Below are 22,547 nucleotides of genomic sequence, written 5' to 3' on the forward strand. Positions count from 1 at the left end.
ATACTGCCAGGCTTATAGTGTCGGGATGAAAAGCTAACGAGCCAGGGATAGCATGAGAGGCTATACCCTGTTCTAAGAAGTACTGCAGAGTAATAGTTCAGAGATGAACATGAAGCAGAAGAGCTGAAGTGGGGGGGAAGGGGATAAGATGCTGAGCTGGGACCCACACAGCCACCAACCTGGCTGGAGCAAGGGACTCCTGGGAAAGCCCTGCTTGACCATGGACTCTGGTGTGCAGAGGAGAGACAACCAGTTTGTATATAATTATTTATTTGCATCTTATCTATAGAATAAGTATTTACAGATAGAAACAGAACCACAGCAAAACTGCTGTAAAACCATTCGGACCCTCTTGACGGCTGCTTCTCAGAACATCCACGGTTGAGCAGCAGGGCTGAGCCCGGCTGTGGAGTGGGCCAGCTGAGTACCTGGGTGTCAGCCAAGGGAAATAGCTGGGGATTATGGCTTCAGCATTCTCCCAGAGCACATTCCTGAGTGCTGACAACGCGGAGCCCTCACCACCCCCAACTCCCCCTCAGCCTACGTGGGACAGGAAAAAGGGGCCTGGAGCCGGGGGGCAGCTGTGGCACCCTCTTCCTGCCCCCAGGATCTCTGCCTGGATCCTGTGCTGGCGTGAGCATCCCTGAGCTGGCCTCAGAGGCCTCTCTGGCCCAGGGCTGCTCCCTGCCCCGCAGGCTGCTGTTTGGCAGCTGGAGGTGGCAAAAGCCGCCGGCGCTGCCAGGGAGCGTTCACCGGGGGGAACGGGAGCCGGCCTAGGGCTGGCAGCCACGAGGAAAAGGTCTTGGAAAGCATCTGCCAGGCTCCATCCTGGGCTGGGTAGGGCTGTCAGTGCTGAGTGGGGTGAGGGGCGACACAAGCACCTGCCTCTCCTTTCTTTGGCCTTAGAGCTGGCAAAGGAAGGGCCGGGACAATGGACACGGCAGAGAGAAGGTGCCCCAGCCTCAGCCCCTCGGCTGCCCAGGACTTGGTGCCCGAGCAGAGGTCAGGGACCCCAAGGCCCCAGAAGGAGACAGCTTTGGGCCCCCTGAGCTCCCTGGGGAGCAGCCTCTCACTCCCCCTGCAGTCTTGTGGGGAGAGGCCTCCACCTGGGACCAGTGCTGCTCGTCCTCACTGCCCTTTGTGAGAAGTGCAGGGTGACAGGGTGGTCAGGAGAGAAGACCACGGCGTGGCTGGGGGCCGGCGCGGGCATCGGGCCCTGGGCCCAGCGCATGATCACAGTGTCGGTCTCACACATAACTGGTCACACGTGTACGTGTACACGCACGCATGCACACACACACACACACCATCCTCTCATCTGGTCAGAGGTGTGCTCTCTCAGGCACTCGCCCTCTGCCTCACACACGGTCACAGAGTGAATCTGAGTCTCTTATTGCAGTGTGGGGGGCATCAGGGACCGTCAATCCACGAAAAGCGAGAACAGCACCATCACCACGATGCCTGTGCAGAGCAGCAGCACTTGCTGCAGGGAGCGCCTGTGGGGAGAGGGGGGCGGCTCAGGGGGGGGGGCGGCCACTGGCTGACGAGGGGGCGGAGCCCAGAAGCCCTTCCCCCTCGAGCTCCCATGAACCCTGTGAGTGGCGGTGGGGAGGGTCACTCACCACGGGTCATCTTCCTCCAAGAGGTCCGGCAGCACGTTCACCAGGGCGATATAGAGAAAGCCACCAGAGGTGAAGGGCAGGATCCAGGCCACGGTCTCCTCTGCAGTGGGAGAAGTCCCGACTGGCTAGGAGCCCAGGGGAGCCACGTGCACCGCACCCACTCCCACAGGGTAGACCGGGCAGATCCTGGCCTGCACACTGGGGCGGGGCAGCTGTGCCCTCTGGCTGGGGCCCCTCCACTGACCGCCACCTGCCACCCCCACCCACCATGCCCGTACCTACTCCCTTGGGGGACTGCGTACAGATGGCGAAGCAGGCGCCCAGCAGGCCCCCCAGTGCCGTCGAGAGCTGCAGCTTGGCTGCGCTCCATCGGTCAAAGCCGGCCCGGAGCAGGATGGCAAAGTCGCCCACCTGAGGGGAGGTCCAGATGATCACTCTGGGCCCCAGGGGTCAGGTACGGACATGCACACTGAGCCCCCTGCACCGGCCTTGCTGCTGGGCCCCCCCGCCAAGCCCACATCCCCTAGGCTGGGACCCCAGTCCCCAGGAGGCTGGAGCACAGCTGAGATGGAAGCTGCAGCCTGGTGGACTGAGAGCTCCAGGCCTCCGGAGCCCAGCCCCCAAGGCTGCTACTGCTGGGCTTCCTACCCCCACCCCCTCTCTGAAGCCCCACGTCCCCACTGCCGCCATGGAGAGCCTCTGGCACACACCTCATGGGGGATCTCGTGCAGAAGGATGGCCATGGTGGTCAGGAGCCCAATCTGCAGGGAAGGAGTCTGTGGGGTTCTGGGCCGAAGGCCAGGCACCCACTTGTCCACTCATTCTACAAATATTTACTCTGCTGAGTGCTCTGGCCGGACACCATTTGGCTACTAGAAATACAGCAGTGAATACAACACACAAGGAACCTGCCTTCACGAAGCAGGAGGCAAGGACTGAATGAACACACAAAGAACTGCATGATTACAGTGATAAGTACTGCAGAAGAGATGGACTGGGTGTCATAGACACAAGTGACAGGGGCCTAATTTAGATGAGGGGTCAGCAAAGGCCTCTTTGAGGAAGTGCATTTAAGTCGAAGCCTGAAGGATAAGGAGCCAGTGTTTCAAAGAGTGGGAGGAAGAACATTCCAGGCAGACGGGGTAGTGTGAGGTGGAGGCCATGAGCGGGGAAAGAGCTCGGCCAGTTCAAGAGTAGGCGGACCACTAATGTCAGAGCTCAGAGGACAGAGTGCGGAGGTGGGTGAGAAGCATCTAGAAGCAGGCAGGGCCCAAGCCTAGCAGCCTGGCAGAGGTATGTGATCCCAAAAAGGAGTGTTTGGCTTGGGACAGAAGGCGGCCTCATGCAGGAGCCCTTGGGGCTTAGATGGGGGTGTGGATGGTGGAGGGAGTGGGAAGGACAGAAACTGGAAGCTTATTTTGGGAGGTAGAACCACCTGGTCTACATAGGCACCATCATTCCCCCCAGAAATGCCTGGGTCCCCGCTGTCGCAGCCGCCACTCACCTTCTTGCTCACAAGGAAGCTGGCAGCTACAGCCAGCCCATGAGTGAAGTTGTCTATGGTGTTGGCCAGCAGGTTGAGATAGCCACTGACCTGCATGAGGGGAGAGGAAGCCAGGCTGACCCGAGTGGGCAGGGCTCAGATGGGCCTGCCACTTGTGGGGAGGAACAGCTACAGGGAGAGGGGACCCTGAGCGGGCCACTCACTTTGATGGTCCGGACCACGGCGCTCACGCCGGGCTCTGCAGCCGGCTGGGCCAGATAGCGGCCTCCATTGAGCGCGGCAGCAGCGGCAGGGTCTTTGCTGGGGGCCTAGGGCCAGGAGAAGGAGGGAGAGGTGACATTAGATGCTCCCCCACTTGGCCAGGGTAGACGCAGGAAAGGAGCAAGAGATGGAGAAACAGAGGCAGGGAGACCCTGGCCCCTTTTGTCTAGCTAGACTTCTCTGCTGCTCAATAAGCCGCGTGTACCCAGACCCAACTGATCCTCTGCCTCCCACACGGCCGCTGCCATCAGTCTATGATAACAAGCCACAGCAGGGCCAATGTCGTCACTCCCCAGATCTTCCCAGTTGGCCCAGCCTCCCAGAGCCCCCAGGGAATGGCCAAGAGACCCACTTTTCAGGGTTCAATTCAGAACCTGGGCCTGCAGGCCCTCAACCACCACAGAATAGAGGCCAGCTTGTCCGGACCCTGGGATGTGGAGCTCACCTGGCTGGTCCCCTCCTTCTCCTTGCTGTCCAGGAACATCTTCTCCAATGCCAGAAAGGTCAGGAAGCCAGCAATGACCCACAGTCCCAGTTGCTGTTGCTGCTGCAGGCTCTGCCCCTCACCACCTGCAGGGGGCAGCACTGACAGGCCAGGCCAAGCCAGGGCCACAGAAGGGGGGCCATTTGGAATGGGATCTAGTCAGGGGCAGTGACAGGGGAAGGGGGACAGGAATGGCTGGTGGGAAAGCTGGGCCCCAGGGACTCCCACAGGGGCCAGGGGATTGGGGCCAGGACACGTTCCCTGCCAGACGCCCAGAACCCCTCTCCCAGTCATTCTGGCAGAGCAGGTAGGGCCTAGGCCAACCTTAGGCATGGGCACCAGCTCCCTCTGCCCTCCTGCCCAACTGCGGCCTCACTCACCAGGGCTGGCACTGCATGTGTAGGCCCACGCCTCAGGCAGCAGGTGGAGAAACACATTGCCCAAAAGTCCCCCCAAGGCAAAGCTGAGCAGCTGTTTCAGACGTCTGGCCCCAGCTACAAAAGAGATTCGGGGCCTGGGGCTGATCTACCAGAACCGCTGGCCCGACCTCTGCCCCACCCAGCTTACTGGGCGCTATGTTTTTCCAACCAGACTGCAAGCCTCCAGAAGGCTGGACTTGGCCTCCTGCCCTTCCTGGAGCACCGACCCCACCCCCCCACCCCCACCCCCAGGCCCAGCACTGGCTGGGTGCTCAACAGGAAATACATCACGACCTGCTGGATGACTGTGGAGCACTAACTAGTGCTTCACAGTTAGGAGACTGGGCTTGGGAGTCCGAAAGGTCCCAGCTCCCCAACCCACAAGCTGGTGACCTTGGGCAGGTAACTTCTGGGATTCGTTTTCCCATCTGTAAACTGGGGATAATTATATCTGATAGGGATCTTGGGGCAATTAAATTGCAATACATATAGCAAGTGCTCTTCAAGTGGGAATTTTTCTTTTCACAGCCACGGTCACTCTTGGAAAAGTGGCAGAGATTTGGGGACTTTTGCAGACTTGCAGCATCCAGAGTTGGAAGTGCCCTAAGAAGTCTATGTCCAAACTCTTGGTTTATAGAGAAACAGGCCCAGAGGGCAGAGGCAGCTTGGTGATCGGGTGGAATCCCAGGAAAAGCTGCCGCTTCCAGGCTGTGTGACCTCAGCCTGATCAAAGGACCCCTCTGTGCCTGTGCTTCCTCATTTGTGAAATGGGGCTAATAATCCAAGTCCTCCCTATGCTGACTCACCGGGACACGGTAAGAGGGGCTGAGAGGATGCACGGGCACAGGCATGACAGCAGGGCCCCACATCGGCCCCATTCACAGCTGCGGCACCAGCCGTCAGCCTGGCACAGGGCATAGATGTGCTCATAACCATCTGCTGAATGAACAGCTCCTGAGCCTCGCAAGCGGCAGAAACCCTTGGAGCAGGCATTTCAAACAGATTCCAGGAGTCTGGTCCAGACCTAGTATGTTGCACTCCTGGGTGGGGCAGCAGGCACCTAGTTTTAGCAGCTACCCATCTAGTCTCTTTAGTTTTCATCACAACATGTCATTTGTGGACAGTATATGTACCTGTCACAAAAGGGCAGCTTCTGCCCATGCCAGTGCCCTGCCTCCCAGATCCCCTCCCCAAAGGCAGGCTGGCTACCTGGGTAAGGCTGACCCAGAGGCCCTTGGTAGGAGGGTCTTTTGCACTATGAGCAGAGACTGAAGGGCAAGGCACCGCATCCCTGTAGCCGGCACAGGGCCCGTGAACACGCTGCCCTTTCCCCTGCACCAGGCAGCCTTCTAAGTGCTTTTACCAATATTAGCTCATTTCATCTTCACAGCAGTACCCATGAAGTACATACTAGGATTATGCCCATTCTTAAAAAACTATTTTTCAAGTTTATTTATTTTGAGAGAGAGACAGAATGAGCAGAGGAGGGGCAGAGACAGAAGGAGGGAGAGAATCCCAAGAAGGCTCCACACTGTCAGCACAGAGCCCGATGCAGGCTTGAACCCATGATCCATGAGATCATGACCTGAGCTGGAACCAAGAGTCGGATGCTTCACCGACTGAGCCACCCAGGTGCCCCGCATTATGCCCCTTTTTAAGGTCGGGAGCCTGAGCCTCAAGTAACTTGCCCGATGCCACCCAGTTGGAAAGTGGCAGGGCCAGGGGTTGAACCCAAGCAGCCTGGCACTCATATTTCCAACCAGTGTCTATACTGTTTCTTGGTGAACGTCTGCTGACTTTGATTCTTTCGGAACAAAGGATGAACGAAGGAAAGAGCATGGCACACCCTGGTCTCACAGGACCAAGGTGAGAAGTTACATGTGTCCCCGCCCTCCACCTGAGACACAATGAAACCTGGGACGTGAGGCCCCACTCTACCAGGGAGAGCAGCGATGTTTTCCACGCTGCTGGCTGCCCTGGGCACCAGAGGAGGGTCACCTACCTTCTGAGCGCAGCGTAGTCCCCATCTCCAGGGGAATCACGAGCAGTGGGAAGACCCCACTGAGCCCCACCATGAGTGAGCCCAGGAGGGAGCAGATCCAGGTATCCAGCCTCTCCCCACTCAGCAGGGCCCCCCAGGATTCGCTTTCTTTGTTGTCTAGGCGACAGGCGGCGGCAGGCCCCCGGCTCCTCAGGGCCTGCTGGGAACCCCCAGCCCCTCCCAGGAGCTCTAGGACAAGAGCAGTGAAGAAGAGGAGCCTCTGGCCCGCCATGCCACAGCCAGGGCAGGGACATCCAGGCATGCCACGTGCTGAAAAACACAAAGGCCTCTTACGTGAGCTGCCACCCTTGGCCGCACACCTGCTTAGCAAACGTGGCATCTTAACCCTCCTCCCTACAAGCGGCCGTGGCATCCACTCTCCTGCTTGCCTTGCCCAGGGCTTCTGATCCCAGTGATGGGTTCACAGAGTAAAGGGGCTCTACTCTTCTACACCCCACTCCCAAGGACCACACATTGTTTCCTTCTGAGCCAGCTCCAGACTGTGTGTCAGCACGTCTGCCTGGGGCTAAACTTTCCCTAATGACGGGGTGAGGCGCTGGCTGGGCTCCCTTCAGCCACCGGCAGGCCCAGCCCAGTCGGGTGTCTCTAGCTGCCAGGGGAGGCCCCGCCGCCAGGACATGCCCCAGTGAGGACGCCCCAGGGGACTGAGGCTGGCACTGTCTAGCTTGATGGGTGACACTGGGAGGCACAGGTGGGGAAAGCGAGCAGCTGAGCTAGGGCAGAACCATCAAGAGCTTCTCCCTAGGCAACGAGCCCACTGTCCCCAGGGCACAGAGACAGACAGGACGTAGGGCTGAAGAGAAAGATCCTTCAGTTAGGAACTGCCTCACAGCTGTGCAGAGCACACGCTTCGGAGACCTGCCCTAAACTTTGTGCTCTGCAGCTATGGCTTTTTGAGTGTAGGCAAAGTCCCTGCAGCACCTGAGCCTCAGTTTCCTCCTCTGTAGGATAACAGAACCGCCTCCCGCACAGGCTGCGAAGGCCACGAGCTTGCTGATGCAGGTGAACTGTGCCCGGCAGGGAGGGGGCAGGGAGAGCCCTCCTTATATTGCAGGAGACCTGGGGCACCGGGCAGCAGGAAGGTTCCCAGCCTCTGGATCACAGGATGTGGATGTGAGTCAACTAAGAGAGAAGTTCAATCTGGAAACTCAGGCATGAGGTTTAAATGCGGTCTGCCCTGCCTCATCTGGCCGTGACCTTGAGCTGGCAATGTCCCTGCCTCAGTTTCCTCATCCCCTGATGGCGGTGGAAGGCTGGAAAAGATGCCCGCGTCCAGGACCTCCAAAGGCCCTCACGAGAGACTGAGGAAACCCGCTGGGCTCCACGGGGTCCAAAGGCAGGACTGGGCCGGGCCGGACTTGAGGCCAAGGCAGGGCACGCAGAGGTGAGGGGACCACAGTCTGGGCAGAGGGGAAGCGGAGGACGGAGAGCCAGAGAGCAGAGGGAAAGGAGAAAGCAAGAGAAAGTCAGGAGTGAGACAGCCAGAGACTGGGAGACGGACACGGAGGAGGAAAGCGAGGGAGCGATGGGCAGCGAGGGAGCGATGGGCAGCGACGTGCAGGGCGACAGGGGAGAAGAGAAGCCCTAGGAAGTTGAATTCCCGGGCTCTGCGCCAGAGGCCCGGGTCTGCCCGGGAGCGGCAGGGCCGGGGTCGGGGTGGGGGTGGGGGGATCGGCCGAGGCGTCCCGCCCGGGGCGCGGGCCCCGAGGGTCGGGCGGTCACTCACCGTGCGGCAGCGGCGGCGGCGGCGCTCCGGGCGGCCCCAGCCATCCAGCTGCGGCGCCGCGCCCCGCCCCGGGTCTGCCCCGCCCGGTCCGCCGCCCGGCCCCCAGCCCGGAGCCGCCCCCGGAGCGCGGCCACGTCACACGGGACCTGTCCGGAACCCGACGCGCGGCGCGCCGCAGGGTCGGGGGGAGCGGCGGTCGAGGCGCGCTTCCGCCTCGCGGCCGTGGGGGACCCGGGAGGCCCAGGCGCACTTCCGCCCGGGAGGATCGGGGGCGGAGGGGAGGGCCCGGCGGAAGTGGGAGCCCCAGGAGCGAGGCGCTCAGCCCCCGCTGGGCGGGGCGGAGAGGGCGGCCCCGCAGGGACCGCGAGCCGCTGGGTGGCTGGGCTTGCGGCTCTGGCCGCCGCTTCCTCTCTCGGGCCGCAGTGTCGCCCACGGCCGCACGAGGGCGCGCTCCGCTGCCAGCCCTCGCAGCCCGGAGCCCGGAGCCCGGAGCCCGGCCGGGGTCGGGGTGGGTGCCTGGCTTGGGCGCTCCTGCTGTGAGTCAAACCGGCCTGGCTCCTCCATGAACAAGGGAAAGGGGAAGTGCCCGCCGCAGGGAGGGGCCTAGCCTCGGGAACCTCAGAAGAGGGAATTTTATTCTTACTCATCGAATTATTTTTATGCTTTGGTTTTTCACTGGGAACCTCAGGCCTTTGTCTCCAGGGCTTGTAACCCTTTGGGGTCCAATGCGTGGTGGCTTGACACTTGCTTGGAACCCCAAACCTGGAGTAGCTCCCTTTTGTGCTTGCCTCACCTGGAGGAAGGTAGGCCTAACCTCAGACTAGGGCAGCAAACAATAAAGAGCATTATTATATCTACAATTTACTGGACACTATTGCGTGCCATTCACTCCATCTGCATTATCTCACTGAATCCTCATTCTGCCCCACTGAGGTGGGTACTGTTAGCCCCGGGGTCACGCAGTGGCACAGATGGCAGAGCCAGGTTTCCCCCTGGGTGTCCCTGAGCCCAGAGCATGTGACAGCACCTCTCACTTCCAGGGAGGTGGGAGTCTGGCTTGGAGGTTCCACATTGCATCTTTTGCTGAGAATCAGCCAAGACTGTATAATATTCAGGATGGGGCACGTGGATACCCACTTGGGCAGAGATTGCCACAGGGTAGGGGTCTCCAAACCTCTGACCCTCATTCGTCACCCATGGTAGTTCCCTTCAACTGTCCTGTGTTGCTCTCGCCTACTGGGGGCTCCGAGGGCACATGACTCACATACTGCACCTGATGCCTGTTGACCACACTCCAATGTGTGCCTTTCTTGGACCTCCAGCTCCTTCCAGGTGGGATCAGCTTTCCTCTGAAAGCCCCGTGTCTGTCTCACCACACCAAGCCCATAGGCGAGTTCTGAAGTGAAAGCCTTGGGTTGGTTTTTTTGCAAAGGGAGGAAGACGCTCAGGGATGCTGCTCTGGGATGTCAAAGATGCACCCGCCCCCCCCATATGCAAATCACTTAATCATATGCAAAGCACTTCACAATATACAAATGATTTCACAATAAGACAGTCAAGTTAGCATTCCTGCCTCTGGGGGCTGAGGGCTGCTGGCCCCCAGCAAGAGGGTAAGGCAAGACCCAGCCAGAAACGTCACCTGGCTGCCTTCTCACTGTCCTTTCCTCTCACCTGGCCTGGAATTTCCACCATCAAACTCCCTAATGGAGTAAAGAAGCACACTGGGGGGCTCTAGAAGAGGACCATGAGCAGAGGGGACCAGGTGGAAAGACGGTGTGTGGACTGATGTGTGCTGTTAAAAGCAATGAATTAGATCTGCCAGGGGCTTCCAGGTGAGAAAAGAAAGATGCAGAAATATTTATTTAATACGATCTTCTCTTTTAAAATGATGACAAAAGGAACCCTGTCTAAATATATGTGATTATAGGCATCAGTATATAGAAGACTATGTATAATTGTGAATAATAAAAAATATAGAAGATCAAACATTGAGTGATAACATGGATTCCATGGATGGGTGGGGAGGAAAAATATAAAAGGAAAATTTAAAAGCACGTCAGAACATGAATATGATCACATTTATGCAATTATGTACAAATGTATATACATGTGTACATAAAATCTCAACTTATTTATTGATTTATTTGATGACCTCATAGCTTTATGGTTAAGACAGCCAGATTCTTGTACCAGACTTCCTGGAGCAAATTACTTGACATCCTATGCCTCAGTTTCCTCATCTGTAAAGTGGATTACTGTGTCAGATTGTAAATGAGTGAATACACACAGAGCATTTAGAACTATGCCTGGCATACGACAAATTCTCTTTAAGGCTTAGGTATTATAATTATTTGCATGTGTGGATATATGGGTATAAAGAAAATGTTATAGCAATGAACAGATAACTTAAAGACACAAGGTGGGGACCATCCTCTGTCGTCTCCTTGCTGAGCTCAGATGACGGATGAGTGTTTTCCAACACATTTATCAATCGGTTTGGAGGCCACAGCGACCTCCTGAGTCGTGGCCCTGGGCAGAAAAATTTTAGCAGGGTGGATGGGCCTAGACAGTGCTCAGATCTGTGTGGCTGGGAGGCCTCTGACGGGGGGGCTGCAGACCCGTTTTTCTGACCTCACTGGGTCTGACTTTAACACGTCGTTCCTGACTTTGGTGTCTTTAGTGGGGGCCCTTTTCAACAACAAGGTCTCAGCCCTCTATTTCCAGAAGGGAGGACTGCCTCTGGGCCTGGGCCTGCTGACAAGGTGGGGGCTGCAAAACCATCAAGGTCTGCCATTGTCAATGTTCTGACAACCTCCCCTCCTCTGGCTGCACAGGGCTAGACACTCTAGGGTGGGGGTTGATGCACTTTTTTTTTTTTTTTTTTTTTTTTTTTGCTTCCAGAGGCCTTCTCCTTTTCAGGGCTTTCTTTGGGTCCACAGGCTGGCAGCAACCTCTTGTAGAGAAGCTTCTGAGGCTCAGGGTGATGAGCTCCTTGCCCGTGAGTACAGCTGTGAAATGAGGCCTGTTACTCTTTACAGCGGCTTCAGGCTCAGCCTCTCCCAACTGAATCTGCCCCTCAGGAACCCCTGACCTTAACCCTCTCTCAAGTCACCCTTCCTAGAGCAGCCTCAGCCCCCTAGTGAGTTTCTGGGGTGCTTTACCCCCCAGATCCTGAGCCCTGGCCAGATGAGGCACTAGCAGCTTCATAGCGCAACCCTTCCTGGGCAGCCAAGCCTCACTTCTTTCTGTCTGGTCTCTCTGCCTTTATAACCCCCTTTGTAATCGCCATCCCACCCCCTGGCAGGCCTGGCATATTTCTCCCCTTCTGCCATTTCTGTCGATTGAAATTCAGCCCTTTTACAAGCCTTCCCTGAAGCCTTCTGGATCTGTCCAGGCTGAAGGCCCTCAGTGTTGTGTGTCTTAGGGTTTTTTTTTTAGCCCTGTCCCCTGCATGCACAGGCCTTTCCCCCCATTCCATATGGGCTTCTGGAAAGAAAGACAACCTCTTGCCTATACCCTGAATAAAAGTCAGTCCAAATGGCTTTAATGTCTCCCTTTCCCCTTCAGGAGCACAAATGCAGATACTTCTGCATTATGCACAGCCATCTGGGCCTTTGCAGGCCCTCCTTTACTTAATTTATGTGTTTATTGATATATTTGCTTACTTGTCACTCCCGCCCCCGTCCCATCTCCCTGTCTCCTTCTTGGGGGAACCTGAATTTTGTGATGATCAGGTTTTCAAGATCTTTCCTTTTCAAGGTTTTTTTTTTTTTTTTTTTTTTTTTTTAATGTTTATTTATTTATTTTGAAAGAAATTGTGCACGTGCAAGCAAGCAGGGAAGGGGCAGAGAGTAAATCCCAAGCAGGTTCCACACTCAATGCAGAGCCCCACAGAGGGCTCCATCTCAGACCATGAGCTCCTGACCTGAGCTGAAATCAAGAGGCAGACGCTTAACTGACTGAGCCGCCCAGGTGCCTTTCTCTCTCTCTCTCTCTCTCTTTTTTTTTAAGCTTTTATTTTTAAGTAATCTCTACACCCAATGTGGAGCTCAAACTCACAACCCGAGATCACGAGTCACATGCTCCACCGACTGAGCCAGCCAGGCGGCCCTTGGCTCTTTTTAAAGCTAAGGAAAATAAAAGTTGTTCTAAAGTTTTCTTTTACTTTCTTGTAAAAGTGATTACAAGTGATTACAGTGATTCTTACAATTGTTTTCATATAGGCCCTGCATAATTATTACTAAGTTTACTTTAAGATATGTTGCATTTTTTTCAGATATTTTGAATAGGATATTTCCCATTACATTCTGAACGATTCGATGATAGCTGACAGGAAGGCAAATTATTTTTATGTATTCCTTTGATACCTGGTAAACCAACTATATATTTTTTATAGGTTCTCATAATTTCTCAGTATTACTCTTGAGTCTTTTGTCATCTCCTAATAACAAAAGTATTAGAAGGAAGGAACCAACATTGCTATTTGTAGAGATATGGTTTGCCTTGGTCTTGAACTTCACAGGAAGGGTATTTGTTTTCTGGGACTGGCTTTTGCACTCAGCAGTATGGTGCTAAGATGCATTTATGCCATTATGTGAAACTGGTTCATTTGCTTGCTTAACTGCTGAACTGCCTTATCGCTGTGTGGATGTATACACTGTAATTTATTTACCCGCTCTCCTTAGTGTTCACTTGGGTTACTCCCAGAGTTTTGCTATTAAGAACAGTGTATCTTTGAACGTTCCCGCCCAGGTCTCTTGGAGCACAAGCCAAGGTCTCTCTTGATTTGATGCCTGGGGGGTGGGGATCTGCTGCGTCTCCGCATTACAAGATAAGGCCAGATTGTCTTCTCCAGTGGTTACACAGAGTTGCTGGCTAGCGATGCACCGGAGATTGTGCGGCTCCACCTCTTCTCCAACACTGGGTGCTGTCAGGCTTAGTTTTTGCCCTTCCAGTGCTGTAAAATAGCATCCCACCGTGGTCGTCGCTGTTGTTCCTTCACTACCAATGAACTTGAGCATCTCTAAAGATGTTCACTTGAACACGTGTGCTTCCTCTTCTTTAAAATGCCTTTTCACGTCGTTTATCAATTTTTCTGCCGGATATTTTGTGTTTTTCTCCCCTATGGATTTGCAAGAGTTCTTTATGTATTCTTGATGCCTAACCTTTGCCAGTTGCACGTGGCGGGCGTCTGCTCCCGTTTGTGGCTTGCTTTTCACTTTCTCTAAGGTGTCTCCACTTCTCTCTTCCCTCCCACATCTGTGCCAGGGACGCCCATGGGCGTTGCTAGTGTGTGCGTGTGCACTTGTGCGTGTGTGTTGGGGGTGGGGGGGGAGTGGGCTCGTGTCCCTCCGAACCCGGTGCAGACCGATCCCGCCTCTCCTCCTGCTTTCCGGCCTTTAGGGGACCCCGCTCCTCTTCCCTCGCAGCCTCTCTCCCAGCTTTGCCCAGGGGACCCCCGCTCGGCCTGGCTCGGCGGGCTGGAGGCAGGAGGCGCCCCCGCCCCCCGGGGTTATTGATCACTTCCGGCGCCTCATCTGGGGGCCGGGCCCCTCTCCGCTCGGCCGGGCAGCGCCCTGCTAGCTCGGCGCTCCCTGGGGGCGGGCGCCGGGGGAGGGGCCCTCGGGCCGGCCCTCCGGAGGCGGGGGCGGGGGCCCGGGCTGCGGCGGGGGCTGGGGTGGGGGGCGGAAGCTGCCCGAGCAGATAAGCGCCGAGGTCGGTCCTGCGGTGAGACAGTGCGGGACGCCGCCGCCTCCCCACTGCCTCCGCTGCGCCGTCCCCGCACCCTCTGTGCCCTACTCCCTCCAACCCTGGCTCGGCATCCTGGGCGGAGCCCCCCGGGGCCCGTGGGGGAGAGGCTCTGGCCTGCACCTTCTGTTCCCGGCCTCAGTTATCTCAGCTGGAAAACGGGGGTAGGAGGCTGCATTTACTCCGCGAGGCTGTTGGAGATGCAACAAATGCAGGCTGGTGAAAACCCTCTGCAGATCTGAGCCTTTTGTAAAGGATGGGGACCCTGATCCCTTCTCCTTGCCCCTGCTGTACCCGCCTGTCTCCCGGCTTCAATCTCGTTGCAGAGATGGGAAAGTGGGGGTCTCGCTTGCCTCAGAGCCAGGGAGCCAGAGGAGGATGGAACACTTTCCACTGTCCTCAGCGTGGGGACAGAGCTAGGTTGTGTAGAGCCTGATGCTTTTACCATTTGAGGTCCTCGTTAAGAAAAAGACTACAAAATCACAAATATAAATTTGCAGAGGCCTCTGCCAGGGCCTTGGAAGGTGCTTAAACCAGAGAGAAGCTCAAGTCTGGTTTCTCTGTTTCCTTGCCTTGCCGGGAGGGCCCCTACAGGAACTTATAACACCCCTCTGCAAGAGACAGTCAGACACCTACCTGATTGCAGGGTAGGATGGCCGCAAACAATATGGCTGGGGAACTGCCTGGAGGAGTCCCTGCTGCAGCTGGCCCCAACCCCTTGCGTGCCCAGGAAGCCATCCGCAAGCCCAACCCAAGAAGCAAGGGCAGTCAGGCATTTGGGGACTGCACCACAGCTGGGCAGGGCCATCCAGTCATGGTTCAACTCGCCACTCAGGGCCCCTGACCCTGCGGGTTGGTGGTGGCAGAGAACAGTTCCTAGGAGAAAGGAAGAGGAACCTCTCTGAGGCAGTATAAATGCATCTGACTTGTAGTTACACAGGATTGGGGTTCAAGCCCCTGCAGGGCTGTGTGATCTTAGGAAGACTCCTCCGCCTCAGATTTCTCATCTGTAAAATGGGAGTAATAGTACCGACCTGTCAGAACTGTTATGGGGCTTAAATGAGACCATGCATGAAGAGGGGCTGAGCTCTTGGCTTTTAGAAAGAAACTTCCCTTCTGTGAACTCTCCAGGCCAGGAGAGGCATTTTTCTCTCCATTTTAGGGTTAAGTCACTTAGCCAGGGGACGGTCTCTGTTGCTCTACACCAAGGTCTGGCACCAATGTCTTGGTTCTAACTAGCAGGGAACACGGCTCCCTTGAGGCTTTCTCCCTAGGGAGTTAAGTGCCACTGCTGGGTGTGAATTCCCAGGGCAGGGAGCCAAGGAGAGCCCTTGATTCAGCAGACTGCTCACCTTTCTGTTTTTATAACCTCTTTGCTCTCGTGGGCACTTGAGGCCGGAATGTGTCCAACTCTGACATCTTACAACCTGGACCAGGAGAAGCAAGAGACTGTGGTGATGGGGACAGGGCAGGGGAGCCGGGAATGGGCCAGGACCATGGGCCTGGGCAGCGGTGACACCCCAAAAGACCTGCTGCTTTGCCTCATGGTTTGCATAAGATTTCCACTGGGTTGGAGGACAGAACCAAGTTCTCACCTCAGAGCTGTTGCTTTTTGGCCAGCTGACCTTCCTCCCCGCTGAGCCTCAGTTGCCTCATATTTGAAACGGGGATAAGAATACCTGTGAGGATTCTGACCTGTTATGTATGTAAAGCGCCTAGTGAATGCCACCAGTTGTTAAAAAAAGTGGATGGGGCACCTGGGTGGCTCAGTGGGTTAAGCAACGGACTTTGGCTCCGGTCATGATCTCACAGTTCGTGAGTTCGAGGCCCGCAATGGGCTCCCCACTGGCAGTGCAGGGCCTGCTCAGGATCCTCGCGCTCGCTTCCCCTCCCCTGCTCGTACTTTCTCTTTCTCTCAAAATAAATAACTAAATTTAAAAAACAAAACACAGTTGTGGCTGTCTGAGGATGAAAGCGAGGTGTCGTGCGAGGGCAGGAGGTGTGAACAGAAACGGGGAGTCCTGTCAGAGCAGGAGTTTGGGCCTTCAAAGTCTCATCTCACAGAGGGAGCCCCTTGGGGTAGGGCTGGGAACCTCAGCTCTAACACTCTCCCAGATCAGGACAGGTCAGAGCGAGGCCAAGGGCCCTGGGGGGTGGGGGTGCAGAGAAAAGCAGGGAATAGAAGTTCTCACCCCACCTCAGGCAGGTGAAAGGGAAAGGAGGGAGGAAATAGGTGCTTCTGGGAGGAGATGACAGTGTCAGAAGCCACTGTGTGATGCAGGCCCCACGAGTCACCCTGTGATCTCCTTTGTCTTTCTTTGCAAATTTTCTAGGTAGGCATTTTCCAAGTGGGGAAACTGAGGGTGGGAGTTACGGTCACACCCTGCATGCTCTTGGATCTGTCTGGCTCGGCAGCCTGGACTCCCAACAGTCACTGCCAATTTCTTATCTTATCTGCCTGACGAGGTCGTGAATGATCTTAGAGGCTCAGAAGGATCCTGGGCCCTGCCAGGCTCTTCTGTTAGCCTTGAGCTCCAGGCTGGTAGCTGTCCAGGAGACATCGTGAGCAGACCCAGGGGTGGGGCTGAGGAGAACTTGCTCGCAGTGAGAGAGAGACCCCTGGAGTCAGGGAGTGAGCACACTGTCTCAGGAGGGCTTCAAGTGGAGGCAGCCTGAGTCTCCACAATGCACCCCAATGGCACTGGAGGAGGGTCTGCTTGGTAGCTGGGTGCATGGCTCATAGAGGCCCCAAAACTAGCAAAATGTTTCTGAAATTCCTTATTTTATCTTAAAAATTCATACAGATTTGCATCTTCCTTTTTAAAAAATTTGTTTATTTATTTATTTTGAGAGAGAGAGAGAGCAAGCAGAAGAGGGGTGCAGAGAGGGAGAGAGAGAGAAAGAGAGAGAATCCGAAGCAGGCTCTGCACAGTCAGCCCAAAGCCCCAAGCGGGACTCAATGTCACAAACCATGAGATCAGGACCTGAGCCCAAATCAAGGGGCAGATGCTTAACTGACTTGGCCACCCAGGCGCTCCTCATTCTCCTTTTTTAATATGGGAGCTTTCCCCCTGCCTGAAAAAAATGTTTCCCCTCCCAGTATCTCTGTTGAGTGGACACTTCAGGAAGACATGATGGGGGGAGGGGACAAACAGTGGCCCCCAGGCCCCTGGGCCCCTTGGTCTGGTTTGAGAGAGTGCAGGAGTTGAGTTGAAGTCAAGGCCCTGCCTGCTCTCACAACACAGGGCTCTCCCCACCTCTGTTCCCTACTCCTGCCACTTGCCTTGGCCTTCCAGTCCCCTCTCACAGACGTTTGTCCTGCTGAGCCCGACTGTCCAGCAGGAATTCCCAGAATGCCTCCCCTCCCTCCCTTCCCCTCTTTCATTTCTTCATCCTGTCCAGAGGGGCACTACCCATCTTCAGCCCTCTCTGCTGGGCAGCCTGACCATTCACTCTCCAAGCCAGCACCCCCCCGCCCCCCCCTCCCCCATGGAGTTCTGAGTCCATGAGGAGGAAACTGAAGCCCCACCTAGAGGTGCCTGGATCCAGGGTGCACAGCAAGAAAGGTTGTTGGGCGCCCAGGAGATCTCTGGGCAGGTGGGGCCCCGAGGCCTGAGAGCAAGCACCAGATCTGGGTCCTGGCCAGGGAGGCAGAAGGGAGGAGGGAAGACCGTGGGGGTGCCGGGGGCTGCTGCCTGGCAGGTCCCTGTGCCCAGGGTAGGGAAGTTTCTTATTTCTCCTGCTCTGACTTCCCCCTTTGATTTATTATAGCCATGAAATGCTCTGCTCTCTTCTCTTTTCCTTGCCGTCCCCGGGGCTGGAGGAGCACAGGCCTCCCCAGGCACCGGGCCTCAGCTTTGCTGCACTCCCATCTCCTTCCAAGGGTTGAGGCCGGGTGGCCAGAAATGGGAGGTGAGTCGGGGCAGGCAGGGCGGGATGAGGGGCGCAGGTCTCCTGAGGGCTAGCCTGGGCAGGACCCCAGGGGCCAGCAAAGTCTCGGTTGGGAAGGGCCGGGGCTGGGCAGAGGGCGTGGCAGGTGTGGACTGGACAGCACATGGCTCCCTGGGGTCGTAGGGGCAGTGGGATCTAGGCCAACTGGGTCAGCGAGGCTTGGGCATCAGGCCCTGTCAGGGTCTGAGGGACAGGCACAGAGTCCTCCAGTGCCACCCACCGAGTCAGAGAAATGGCTTCCCTGTGACCCCTGACCCCATATTCTGATTTAATGATGGCCAAAGCAGGCCTAGCCTAGGCCAGTCTGGGATTAGGCTCTAGAATCCAGAGTCAGGCATGAGGCCTGAACCCTAGGGGACCCTGGGCTCCTCAAGGCCACGGCTGGACATTCACCCCGTGGCCTGGCCCAGGCAAGTGAGGGCTGGAGTCTGTCTGTCCGGTTCTTCGGCAGTCCTGGCGGCCGGAGCGTTTCTGCCCGCCACTGTGTGGTGCCTGTGGTAATGGGGCTGTTGGCGTTTTGCAATGGGCCGGGGGTGGGGAGGCTGCGCACACATGCTTCCTGTGGTGACTGGGCGCTTCCTGTTTTCTCAGGCCCGGACTTGCTACTGCCGATGTGGAAACAGGGGCAGCTGCAGCCCGGGCGGCTCTGGGCTGGGCACCCCGACCCTGCCCAGAGGGGCCTGAGTAGGCCTGCCAGGCCAGGCCCCAGACCTGGGCAGTGGATGGCCTGAGGTACCCCCACACCAGCAACCCGTCCTTCCCATACCCAACAGCCTTTGCCAAGTGTGAGGGGCCAGGTGGGGCCATCACTCAAGGCCAAGCTGGGGCCCAGGAGGTCAGAGGTCCAGGGATGGGAGCTCCAGGCCAGGAGTCAGGGCACGTAGTTTTGGTCTCAGCTCTGTTCTTTGCTCACTGAGTGCCTTTGGCCATCCCTGACCCCCTGCAGGCGTCGGCTTCCTCTTTTGTGTAGTGATTGTGGCCCCCATGATCTAAAATCTCTCGCCCATTTCTGCTCCAATTCTGACATCCCCCTTGAATTTCATATTTCAAGAGCCTCTGCTTTGGGGACAGGTAGGCACGGAGGCTGGGACCCTCAGAGCAGGGCTTGGCGTAGGCCTTGGAGAGACTAGGGGGAAGGAAAGGGCATGCCAGGCCGGGGGCCAGACTGGAACAAGGCTTGGAGGTGGGAAGGCCAGGATCAAGTCTGGGAGACGAGGTGTTGATGGGACAGAGGGTCGTAGGTGACAAGATTGATCCAGAAGGATTCGAAAGTGGGAGAAAGATTTTAGGAGCCTCTTTATTCCCGCAGACCTTAGGAAGGGGTCTGACACCTCTCCAGAAGTGGTCTTTTGGAGGGTGGGGGCAGGGCCAGTGCTTCCTGTCTAAGAAGGAGATGGGTACCCGTGTGGTGGGACATGGGAGCCTCAGGAGGGAGCCACATCTTTCCCCCTCTGTCAGGTGCCTGGAGTGCCACCATCAGGGCCAGGCCTCAGGAGTTGGCATTGCCCTCTTCCCGAACGCATCTTGTTTTGTTTTTAAGCACTGCTATTGCAAGAATGGGAGGGGAGATGACTTTGCTTCTTGTTGACTTTGCTGACAGTGCCTGACCTCTGCAGGAAGAGTTTCCAGGAAGGCCAAGGCATGAGCCCCCTGGGAACCGACCAGTCCACTGAGTTCAGACACCCTCTTGGTCTAGGAGGTTCTGAGGTGCCCACCTCACAAGTACAAGCCCTAAATCTCAAGGCCTGTGCAACACAGACAGCACAAGCACTGGTTCCAGCCAAAGAGGCCTTGGGGATCCCAAGACCCCGAGGCCCAGACTGAGGGACCATCGGCCTGGCCTGGCCCCCACTATCCTGTCCCGGCACCAAGTGCTGAGTTGGCGGTTCAGCAGCTGCCTCTGCCCACGGAGGCCCAGTTATAAATAAGCTCAATGTGGCCAAGTCATCAAGTTCTGCCCCAGCTGCATTACCTCAGTGACCACAGGTTGGGGCTGCCCAGTGCTGGGCCCACCGAAACCTGCCCACCCAGAGAAAGGCCGGGCCAGCTTCCATGCCTCCTGGGGTCCTCAAATGCAGGCTTTGAATAGCTGCAGCCACTCAGGCCCGGGCCTCCCTGGACACGGGCCACAGAAGGGGCAGGGCCCATCCCGCCTGCACGGAGCCGGCAGCTATTTACAAACCGAAACCGGGAGAAGCGAAGTGGCTGCGGCCAAGTGGCTCCAGGCCCCCCAGCCCCCACTCCCACTCCATCCCCAGCAGCCCATCCCCCTCTCCCCATGGCTTCCTCTTTCCTTCTCCACACAGCTCCCCAGCCTCCCGCTGCCCGGCCAGCTCTGTCTGGACAACCTGCAGGCACCTCACGGTGACGCCCAACCCCACTGTCACAGGCCGATGGGTCCCTTCTCCTCTGCACCCCCCGGACCCCATCAGTCTGGACTCCTTGGAACAGCCCCTCCCACCCGGGCCTGGCTGCCCACCCTGGGCAGGCCCAAGGCACATTCCCACACTTCTCAGTTCCCCTTCGTGCTTGGAAAAGCTCCAACGCCAATGGCTGCCACCATGCTGCCCATCTCTCCTGAGGGTGGTTTCTCTGGGCGTCCTGCATCTTCACAGGAGCCAAGGAATCTGGGGTGGACGGTGGAACTTGGGGCACCTGGGGACTTTGGAGGGCATGTTTCTGGACAGGAGGACCCAGCCACTGCTCTCCTTGGGTTGGTGTGGGGGACAGGCCCTCGTGCGGTGCAGAGGGACACTGGGCCTGAGGCCGCGGCACACCCGGCTTAAGAAGTGGCAGGCTGGATGGTCTTGCAGCAGGAGACCGCTCCGAGGAGAGACAACAGGCCACATAAGTGACACTCATTACTAATAACAGACCAACTCCCTCACATTGGTGCAGAGGTTTCCAGTTGACATCAGTCAGATCTTTCCATCCCCAGAACGAGCCTATCCCATGACCACCATCATAAAGTGGAAACCGAGGCTCAGAGGGGAAACCACGTGTACGGGGCCCCATAGCTAGAGAGCGTCTGGATTGGGATTCAAGGTTTCTTAAGACCCTATTCCCTCTTCTCCCTGACTGCCTTTGGTTCCATCTTGTACCCCAGTCTCCCTACTGGCAGGACCGAAGTCTCCTAGCACTGTGACAAGAGCGAAAGCAGGGCTGGTCTGATGCTTGAGAGAGAAGCAGGCTTTGGACGGCATAGTTGCCAGATGGCCACCCCTGGTCAGGTGTCAGTGCCCAGTGCCCCCGCCTCCCGCCAAGTCCCAGCTGAGCAGAAGCCCTGGCCTGAGCCCCGCTCTGCCATAGCCAGCTGGCTGGTTGAGTTTCTCCTAACCTCTCTGAGCCTCAGAGCCCCCTCCTGTGAAATTGGCATTTCACAAACACCAAACACCTACTTGGTGCCAGCTCTATGCTGGGTGCAAGCTGCCTCTGAAGCTACAGCATGACCCCTGGCTACAGTCCTGGGTAGGAGGCAGATGAGTTGCAAAATTCTGGGAGCTCCCAGATGGAAACTGAGGCCTTGGGACACGGAAAGGGAGTGATGGTGCTCCCAGGGTGCGGAGGGGTATCACTTGGGATGGGCCCAAAGGACAGGAAAGAGTTCTCCAGAAAAAGCATGGGGGACAGACTCTCATGCTGAGTCACACTCCTGTGCTTTGTAGTTCCCACGGCCTGAGTGCCCTTCCTTCCTCTGGGCCTGGTGAACTCCTACCCATCCGTCAGGGCCCATGGGCACACTGGAGAATGACCAGGCCTGCCCTGGCCTGGTGGCTCCTTACCTTCTTTCTCCCACCCAGAGCCTAAGCAGAGCCTGAGGCCAGGAGTCTTTGGTCACAACACCCTCGCCGGCCCCACCCGGGCAGGCGTCTGCTCCCGGGTTCCAGCCCCCGCCGTCCCCTGCTCCGAAAAGCACCATTTCCCTTTTCTGGGTGACCACACGCCATGCACAGGGAATTTCCATCGCAGCCTGCGGAGCCTCTGATTCACTCAGGCCCCTCATGCAGTTAACTCCTTCCAGGCCCCGCGCCTTTAGCTCCGCACCCTGGGTGGTACCCCACCCCCACCCAGGGCCCCTGGGTGGCCTCAAACTGGCCTTGGGCCACAGCTCGGAAGTCGAAGTTTCTCCCTAGCCCTACGCCTCAGGATCCTCCCGTCATATGCACAGAGACCTCTTCCCAAGGACTCACGGCATACACACTGGGCAGCCTTGGGCCCAGAGCACAGGCTTTGGGGTAAAACAAGCCTGGGTCCAGTGCTGAGTCTGGCTCTTTCAGTCCTGTGACCTGGAAAAGAGTCCGCTCTGAGCCCCATTTCTCATCTGTGAAATGGAGATCATCCCTGTCCCATAGCCTCGCTGTAAGGATCCAACGTGCTGGGCCCGTGAGGACGGTTGTATAATTATTACCTTTCCTTTTTCTTTTCAAAGGGCCCCTCTCATCCAATCTCAGGGTCCCTGCTCCAGTCCTGGGCCCCTTTTCTGTCTGGCTTTCCCCTCCTGAGAGCTGACTGCTCACACAGGGAGGGTGAGAGAGAAGTGCCAGGGGGGGCAGAGGAGGGAGGGGTGCTATTGTCCTGGGGCTCTCCTCCAGCAGCTTCCTGGCTCCCCGCATTTCTCTTTTCCCAAGGAAGCTGTGAAGAGGACCTCTGCTGGGATCTTGAGCCCGCAGGGACAGGGTGAGCCTTCCTCCCTCTGGAAGAACGCCGGGTGTGCCCCCCCTCCTCCCCGCACACGAACATCATACATGATGTCTTGTGGAATTCTCACAA

General features: G+C 57.0%; 1 protein-coding gene and 1 long non-coding RNA gene across 10 annotated transcripts; one reads left to right on the forward strand and one right to left on the reverse strand.

Annotated features, from left to right (window-relative positions):
• Positions 1-253: 253 nt before the first annotated feature.
• On the reverse strand, positions 254-8,740 carry SLC39A13 (solute carrier family 39 member 13). 9 transcript variants are annotated; one of them, XM_019412421.2, is made up of 10 exons: positions 8,079-8,740; positions 6,293-6,601; positions 4,252-4,385; positions 3,833-3,957; positions 3,330-3,434; positions 3,127-3,216; positions 2,333-2,383; positions 1,901-2,033; positions 1,623-1,722; positions 254-1,496 (listed from the first exon to the last, which is right to left on the reverse strand). In XM_019412421.2, exons 1-10 carry the CDS (start codon positions 8,723-8,725, stop codon positions 1,421-1,423), a joined length of 1,770 nt encoding a protein of 589 aa, XP_019267966.1. In that variant the 5' UTR covers positions 8,726-8,740; the 3' UTR covers positions 254-1,420. The 9 variants fall into 9 exon arrangements, with proteins under 9 accessions (XP_019267966.1, XP_053755691.1, XP_019267965.1 ...); XM_053899716.1 differs by having other exon boundaries at positions 1,905-2,033; positions 3,833-3,972; XM_019412420.2 differs by having other exon boundaries at positions 3,833-3,972.
• An 8,862-nt stretch (positions 8,741-17,602) lies between these two features.
• LOC109245122 (uncharacterized) lies at positions 17,603-22,547 on the forward strand. The gene is made up of 2 exons (XR_008421140.1): positions 17,603-17,738; positions 20,084-22,547. It is a non-coding gene; the product is annotated as an uncharacterized LOC109245122 (long non-coding RNA).

The sequence above is a fragment of the Panthera pardus genome, unplaced genomic scaffold (genome assembly GCF_024362965.1).
Source record: "Panthera pardus isolate Hobbes unplaced genomic scaffold, ASM2436296v1 HiC_scaffold_12, whole genome shotgun sequence".
NCBI classification, from domain to species: Eukaryota; Metazoa; Chordata; class Mammalia; order Carnivora; family Felidae; genus Panthera; species Panthera pardus.